General features: G+C 34.2%; 1 protein-coding gene across 1 annotated transcript; it reads right to left on the reverse strand.

Annotated features, from left to right (window-relative positions):
• Positions 1–1,682: 1,682 nt before the first annotated feature.
• LOC120342952 (U3 small nucleolar ribonucleoprotein MPP10-like) lies at positions 1,683–8,641 on the reverse strand. Its single transcript, XM_039412012.2, has 7 exons — positions 8,169–8,641; positions 7,203–7,709; positions 6,574–6,756; positions 4,194–4,426; positions 3,451–3,639; positions 1,975–2,106; positions 1,683–1,801 (listed from the first exon to the last, which is right to left on the reverse strand). Exons 1-7 carry the CDS (start codon positions 8,560–8,562, stop codon positions 1,706–1,708), a joined length of 1,734 nt encoding a protein of 577 aa, XP_039267946.2. The 5' UTR covers positions 8,563–8,641; the 3' UTR covers positions 1,683–1,705.
• Between the last annotated feature and the right edge of the window lie 187 nt (positions 8,642–8,828).

The following is an 8,828-nucleotide window of genomic DNA, read 5'->3' on the forward strand; positions in this document are numbered from 1 at the left end:
GGTTCATCTAAAACAAAATATTTTGGTCGTTCGACGTGAAGCACTTTAACTATTAAAGTGGAATGATAGATCAGGAAATCTAAAATATTAATTTTGCTGTCACAAATGTATAAACTCAATGACCAAATTAGTTTTGCACAAACAATTTTTATCCATTCACCACATTCTGACAATTGTAAAATATAGCAGTATACGTGGTACTGCAACCAACAAGACTAATTACAGAAGTGCAGAACAGGATTCATTCTAACACACAAATCCCGCTTGAAGACATATAAGAACATTTTAATATACTGTCAGACTGTAATTGCAGAATTGTATATGCTTACAGCGCCACCCTAACAACTGATAACTACACAACATACCGGTAGCTCAGTACAGAGAGAGATTTATTGCCACAAAAGCTAGCTACTGACCTTCAGCTATATAGACAGGGACATGAATGGTATTCCTAGTAAGGCCAGAAAACTGAGAGAAATCAAGAATAATTCACATAAACTAAAATCCGCATTGCGGCAATGGAAAAGGGGAACTTCTCCAGAAACAAAACAAATTTGAAATATATATTTTGTTCAAGTTGCCAGATGGTAACTAAAATTTGGTTACGTTCAAAAATTTGAAATGAATTACGTTAAGCGGAATTTGTGAATAGACAAAAGAAAAGTAACAGATGTCTATTTCACTAAATACTTGTATAAAATAACTCATTGACGATGAGACAACTTCTTCTTGGTCACATTTTCAACACAAAAAGAGATTATGTTGTTCAACGGCTTGGATCTGACGTCCATTTTTATCTGGCAACCTCATTGCATGCGCGCGAAACACGTGACGCTTTGGTTACGACACGGAGCACGGCGTGTTTAGTGACGCATATAAAAGGAAATGGTTTTGCATTGTATGATTGGGCACAAAAGCATGCTCTTACATGATTCCTTGATACCAAAATATTTTACCCACCATTGAACGCCTGGTGTACACCGCAATGGAAATTACAATTATTTAATTAGTTTTGTCCTATTCTTTTCCGCGAACCACAGTGAATGTCTTGGAAATGATGATAAACTGTTTAGATTTAGAAGAATTAAGACACAACAATAAAATCTATTACAAATAGTAAAGATCGATTTTATATTTGAAATCGCACATTAATATACCGTATGGCATTTTTGTATCATTTACGGACGGCTTTGCTGGTTCTGGTCATAAACGACAGAACCGTTCCCGATTTCTTCTATAAGTTTAACCCAAGATTTATTTTCTTTTGTCTACACTCTTTGCTTTTGAATTCACCAATTCTTCTTCTGCGTGGAATCTATGCACATGCTATATATTAAACATATTAATATTTGCCGAAAAAATGAACCGTTGACAAATTTTATAGACCCGATAGATATAATTGTATATTCTTTTCATCCTAACAAAGTCTGCATTTCCCACCCAACAATCACATGTGTCGCAAGATTGTAGAAGGGATAGCTATTGATAATGGCTAGGCTTCTTCTCAGTTGTTGTAAATTCCACTGCCCATGTAATAACGGAGCTCAACGTTTGCTGAACAGTAACACAGTTATCCAAAGCGGCTACAGATGCTTCATATTGAGCGAATATGAAAAAAGAAACTCTTGTATACTGCTAGAAAATTCCCTTTCACACCACCCCATTTTCAACAAGAAAATATATTCTGTGTAGGTTTTTTTAGAATTTATTTCAATGCTTTCTTCTTTTTAAAATTTGATCCTTTATCTTGTAGTTCGGAGAAAAACTTTTGTGAAGTTAATTTTCCATTGCTTTTTGTGGTCTGAAAAAGGAAAAAAAAAATGTTATGACCTGTGATACTTAGTATTTCGAACTTTTTTCACAAGTTAGCTGACAGGCAGATTCCATGCTGGGATTCCAATGTAATTTGAGAGTATTGTGGTGAGTATCATAATAGCAAGTTGATGGTTGTTAATTTTAAAACATGAAATATACCTTTATAATTGTGGTGTTACTTCCAGGAGCTTTTGCAGCTTTTTTCAGTTGATCAACCGCTTCCAAAGTCTTCACCTTATCACTGGTTGGATCCAATTTTTTCAACTTCTCCAATCGTGCATTAGCACGTACCTGAAAGATTTATTTGCAATATATTATATTTATAGGCGACTCTACTGCTTAGATAAGTTCACTAGGCAAAGTAGTGGGCATTCACTTGTGAACTTTTATTCATTTTCAAGTCAATTCTGAATTGTAAAGGATTTTTCTAGAATAAAACCTGTTAATAAATGTTAAAACTGATATTTGATAATCAAGATAATATTCATTGTCCAAAATTATTTACTGCTTTGGAGGTTGAAAAATTAAATACAGTGGGATAAATAAATTTCTCTAATCTTGAAAAACTGTACTTTGTTGCCATGACCTTTTATTACAGTCTTGAGTTTTCTTATTCTACTACCCAATCTATTTGGGTGATTAGCGAGCATATTTGCCTGTAACTATAATTTCGAATTTCATGCAAACCAAAAATTTATTCATGGCACCGTAATACATTTTACATGATGTGACATATGATGCCATTGCCATAATATAGGTATTCTTCATGACAGTCCCAAACATGATAGGTTATAATGTGGCATCATACCAATAACTAGGCTTACCATATATCTGAAGCAAAAAACGTGCCAACCTTCGTTCGATTCCAGAGGCTTAGTAATAATTTAAACATTTTCCATACCATTGTGGGTAGATTACGGGCATTAAAATTAGCTGTTCACCCTATTAAAATATCCTCTATCGATCTTTGCTTCAAATAATGGAAAACGTTGAACTTGTTAGAAAACTTGCACTTTGTTTTCAGCATTTTGATGATTTAACGACAATACAGTTGGTTGTTGAATTAATGCCTGTTTCATACTTCATATCACAATTATGTTTATGACATAACAATTTTTCTCTCTATCTGAACTAGTGAAGTGAGACGCAAATCAGTGGTGAATCGGCTGCCTCCGTTAAAAACAATTTTGTGACAGTATTAAATGGAAAAGTTATTTATGACTGCCATACTGAAAACCGGAACATTTAGGAAAAACTTGCTGAAACCAGGACTGTCCCGGCTAAACCGGGACGTATAGTAAGCCTACCAATAACTCTGTTCATAGCGAAAGTCTTATAAATGTATTTTAGAATTCAGACAGAAAGCACAATACCTGCGAGCAATTTATTCCAAAATGAATATTTATTCAATTGGCACAAAAAGGAGTTTTGGCGTTGAGTATAAGTGGGGATAAATCAATGTACATTTTGAGGATCGAACCATATATGCGCGAAAGAACAGAAAATGGCTCCAGTTTGTGTAAGAGTGGCTAAGAATGGTGACAAAAATGGCTACTTATCGGTCAGGTTCAGTATACTGAAGATGATTGAATACTGTTAGCAAAAAAGAACAGCACTACAGTACTCAGAACATACCTTCATTCTTATTTTCTTTTTTCTCCTTTCACGCTTTTTGTCTGTTGATGATTTTTCCAATGTAGATTTTTCTTCTCCAGACTTGGATTTTGAAAATATTTCTTCTGGAGCTAGAATATTGGATTCTGCTTGTGTTACAGGCTGGACTTCTTCTTTTGCAATCGATGGCAGATTTGTAATTAACTTAATCTAGAAAAGAATGGTTTTTATAATTTGTTGACCATCATTACATTGGAATATTTCATGAACAGCTGTGATGAACATGATTAAGATTGTTAGTCAGGAAAATGAAAGAAATCCAGACTAGGCCCGCAAAAAGGACTGGTACTCCTGTAGTATGTGCAAGAAGATGGTAGACACCGGTACGTATTATTTGTATCAGGTTAGGGTTAGGCCCTAATTTCAGGTACAAATACTACGGGAGTCACTTGGCTAGTCCCCGAACTCGTAATAGAACTAAAATAAGGATTTGGAATAAAATTATGGCCTAACCCTAACCTGGTACACATGCTATGTTCAGGTGCCAGCCATCTTGTTGCACATGCTCCGAGAGCCCCCAAGGACTGATATATGATCCATTCTAAGTTTCTAACAGTCAAAGTTAGCAAATATGTCTTGAATTAACGTAATTACCACATAGATAATAATAGAAAAACACCTCATTTACATTCAGAAGAAGACTTAAGACTTTAAAAGACTTAACAGACTTTATAATGAAATGTTTATGTTTCATACACACATACCTCTGGTTCAGGAGGAGGGGCGACAAAGTGGAAATTCGACAAGGCATCAAGTTTTCGGAACAAATCATCCATATCTTTTTTAATTTCATTATGTTCTTCATTTTCTTTTTCATCAACCTCCTTTCCTAATTTCTGTTTCTTTTCCATGTATTCCTTCTCGTAAATTTCACTGAGTGTTAGTTTTGATTGACTTGAATCCAACACAATTCTTTTCTTGTATTCAGCAGGTTCAGCTGTCAATATAAATAGAGGATAGATTTTTTACTATAGTAACTTTCCCACTTCACTATAGTGACACAAATTTGGAATGTAGAACTAATTAGCATTTCGAGCTTTCGAAAATTAAAGTGCCTCACTGCATATAGATGGATGCTTACCGAATGCATCGCTAAGAGCCAAGATGCGTTGGAATTACATACCAAGAACTAGAGCTCGACCGATATCACTTTTTGGCACCGATACCGATAACGATATATCGGCCAACTAGTGACCGATAACCGATATCGACATACCGATATCTACAACCTGAACCCGCAGTAAATACAAATAGAACAAAAAAAAATTCAGTTTCAGTCAATCAAAAGTTTATGTTGAAAAATAAAGCAGTCCTACAAAGTGCTTGCATCATTGATAAAAGTTTCACAGCAATTAATAAGAACACACATTAATGCACAAAACAGAAGGCAAAGTTTGAAAAAACCAAGCACAAGAGAAAAAGGGCAATCAGTAAAAAGCTTATAGAAGTCCATTTTGATCCATACAGTAGTAGGTGGGGACTAGGCTTGCACGTAATTTAGGGAATTACGTAATTCTTTCGAGTTACGGCAAGGAAGTTACAAATTACGTAAAGTCGCCACCCCGTTTGAGTGTTTGGTTTCACGATCAAAACGATATTATTATGAGCGTTATCACCGTAACGCAATTAACACCGACAGACTTTTTTGTCTTCACGATTTGGTATCTTTTTTATTCCGCGCTGATAACGATAAATAGGAATGTGTGATAGTTGATTGTAATTCCGGAAGGTGTATTTATCTCTCCGTGAAACAGAAATTAAACGAATTTTACCGCCGCTATGGAGCAAAGGGAGAGAAGGCTACTTTCTTTTCCCGACTCAATCACTTTTATTAATACAAATTACAGCACATTAAAAAACAAAATAGAATTTATTATCATTAATTTACAACGAGTTACGAGTAAGAATTTACCGCCGGCTAAATAATTATTATGTGATCTAAATTTATCGCAAATGTTATAACATTTAGGCCGCGAAAGGATTTGATATAAAATGAAGCTTGGTAATCGGAATATCGTCAATAATTCAGCATCAATAATTTTTGCAAAATGCTAACTAGGTAGCAAAGTCGGATAATGTAAAAAACAGATCAATAACAGGTCTTCGTTGCGAGGCAAGCGCAGGTATAATCAAACGAAAGAATACGCTCGTCGTTGATTAATAACTTGGAAACCCGAAATTTTTATTCAATACGAAAGTCGATTTTAAAAAAGGCAACTATTGTTTCATAAATATCCGTATACCAGTGTTGGTAATGATAAAATTGATCGCATAAAATTGGGACGGTTAATTTGCGAAAGTGATAAAGGAAAATCAAATCAAAAGATAAAAATCAGAATAAATTTAATTTGAATTCACTCCTTGGTATTTGTCTTTAACATCTGTCGCCGGCGTGTAGTACTGTCGGTGATATGAAAACCAAACTTCGATGTCCCATTTGGAAAAGAAGTGGATTCAATTGGTTGTTATGATAGGTTTAAATGCGTGAAAAAATATCGCAATTACGGGGTCATTACGTAATCGATTTTTTTCCGTAATTACGGAATTGATTTTTGTCGATTACGTGCAAGTCTAGTGGGGACGCAAGATATTCGAAGGCGAGGATTTTGCGCCGCACGAAGAGATAAAAGAGAGAACTCTCTGTTCATTGAGAGGCAAAATGAGAGAAGCGAAAAAAAGAAAAAGCTCGGCCGCAGATATTTCCCGGGGGACTCATTTTTTAGAACGTGGAAAAGCGACTAACGCTGATATATATCGGCAAACACGCAATATCGGCCCGATATATCGGTTGGCCGATATATCGGTAGAGCTCTCAAGAACTATAATATGGATACTTAAAACAATTTTACACCATTTATAATAGGTTCTTGATTATTCAAATTGTTTATATAAATAATAATACATCTAAGCATTTGGATATGCCATTTCATGATCTTGAAATGGTAATTGTATGCTTTGGATAATTTAATTATGGCCATAATACAATACAGATACCTAGGTAAATACAATAGAGAACATCTAAAACAAGTTGGAAACAAATTGAATTTTTTCGAAAGTAGAGTATTTTTTTTTATTAGTAGTTACCATCAGGTTTATATTTTCTCTCAATGTCATCCCAAGCACAATCCATGATTCGTTGTTTGATCAAACTTTCAAGATCTTTAGTGTGTTCTTCTGTTATATCAATAGGAGGTCGAGCAACATGATCGAATTGAACCATTTCTTGCAGTAAACTATTTTCTGGTCTTGATGCAGCTTTGACTTCCCCTGTATCGCAAAATAATAAGATCAATAAATTATGTAACTGAAATGAATATTTCACCAATCTAACTTAAGATGTCATAATCACAGATAATCAAGTAACAGTTGGTAAGAAAAAGTCAGCTAGAGCTCTCTTTACGATACAAGCTTAGAAAAATGCACATAACGCATTCACCTAAAAATAGCTGACCACTAAAATGGAGGCCAGGGTTAGCTAAAACAAACTCCCAGTACTTCACATTCCAAATGGGTTCTTATTAAGGAATACTCGGTGCTAATTTGGTATATGATCTCAGTGATTTTAGTTGAAGTTAGAAACTGAATTCTATGAGAATTTCTTTATGAGACTGACCAAAAAGGCACCATGATTAGTGCTGTGCGTTAAGCAAGTGAGATTTGCATACCAAAGTGGACAGAATATTCTTTATTATAGAATGAATAAAACAGTTTACCAGTCATTTGCCACTCTGCAGGTGCCAATGCTCTTTCCTCTAGTATTCCAATTTTCTGTGATATTTGTTTCTGATGCTTTTCAAAATGAGATTGTTTTTGATCTTGTGCATTGTTTCTATCATCAATTTCAGTCTCAGAAATATTTTCATTTCTATTTTTTATTGAACTAATAGGTTCATCAAAATAATCAGAATATTTCAAGTTTCTTGATGATTTAATCTTGCTTGAATATTCTTCATTCTCATCTTCAGATGAGGAAATGCCATCAGATGGAATATCTTCAAAATAGTCTATGTCGCCCTCTACCGGCTTCTTTTGTTCTAATTCATATTTTCGATCTTCGTCTTCTAAGAATTTTTCCATTTTACGCAGACTGAAAAAATCATCGTCCACTTCAGTCTGCTCCGTTACTACATCATGTTGATTGAAGTCTTCTTCTTCTTCTTCAGTTTCTTCGTCATCTCCTTCACTTTCTTCAAAATGGAATCCTTCCACGTCGCTTTCCGCTAAATATATTCAATTTTGATTGTTAAATTTTCTTGATATCAGTTTGACTTTTAATACAGTTACAAATAAGAATTTGAACAACATTGAGATGAAAACCAAAGGTGAGCCTAGCACTATAACTGTTTGCAGTGGTCTCTGGCAACCTTTATAATCATGATCTCTCAATTTTAAGTTTGGTCTTTGCTTGGGACTTATATTATAGAAAATATACATCGAACCCCTCTCAAACAAATGCATATTTCAATATCTTCCAGCTGTACAAATTAGAATTATGGAGAATATTTTGTGCTGGACAACAGAATATAATAAAATCATACCTCCACTAGTCATGTATAGTAAATAGTATTGTAATCATTGATATTAAAAATATAAATTACCTGATGAATCAGTATTGTATTATATATATATAGGCTACAAAGTAAAAAGTGTAAAACGAATAAAAATAATGAACCAATCACCTTCTGGTTCCGCTTCTCCTTCAACAGGTTCTAATTCTGACAAATCATCATCTTCATCACCCGTTTCATCATCACTTTCATGTTTCTTTAACATGAACTGGGAAATGTCCTGAGAATTAAAATATTCGGCTGCTTTAAGACAAGTTGCAGCTTCCTTCTTATTGAAAAGTTCAATTTCTTGCCAAATCTGCTCATGATCAAAACCTTCAATGATAAGTTTTGGTATTGGACCTGATCGTGATGAAATTGCTGATGATTTATTAGAATCATAAATCGTCTTTGATAATAATTTAAAATTGTCTGACACTTCTGTACATCCTTCCAAAAATGGCAAAGGTGAGGATACGAATTGCTCAAAGTTTGATTTCAATTTTGTGAAAAAGTGTTCATCCATGATTGAGTTTGAACTTCAACTAATGCTGTATTTAATTTCCTAAACTCTACAACTCATCTAATAAAACTGAAAAGTTATGCAAAATATATTAAGTAGAACATATTACAGTATTAGTCTATATGCTATACGGAAATTTCACAGTAACGTGGAATGAAGTATTGGAGCATTATCATTCTAGTGTGAGGCTAAATTTCTGCAATATAGGTCTATGCAAGTATTGCTAATATATTGGCTTACGATCCAGAAGTATTGTTAAAATATTCACG

This window comes from Styela clava, chromosome 3 (assembly GCF_964204865.1).
Source record: "Styela clava chromosome 3, kaStyClav1.hap1.2, whole genome shotgun sequence".
NCBI lineage: Eukaryota > Metazoa > Chordata > Ascidiacea > Stolidobranchia > Styelidae > Styela > Styela clava.

Excerpts from the sequence above, each read along its gene's own strand:
- LOC120342952 (XM_039412012.2), bottom strand. The coding sequence starts at position 8,562 with ATGGATGAACACTTTTTCACAAAATTGAAATCAAACTTTGAGCAATTC. Across the intron at positions 7,710-8,168 it reads AGGAGAAGCGGAACCAGAAG|CGGAAAGCGACGTGGAAGGA; the intron begins GTGATTGGTTCA and ends GAATATATTTAG. Across the intron at positions 2,107-3,450 it reads AAAAGAAAATAAGAATGAAG|GTACGTGCTAATGCACGATT; the intron begins GTATGTTCTGAG and ends TAAATCTTTCAG.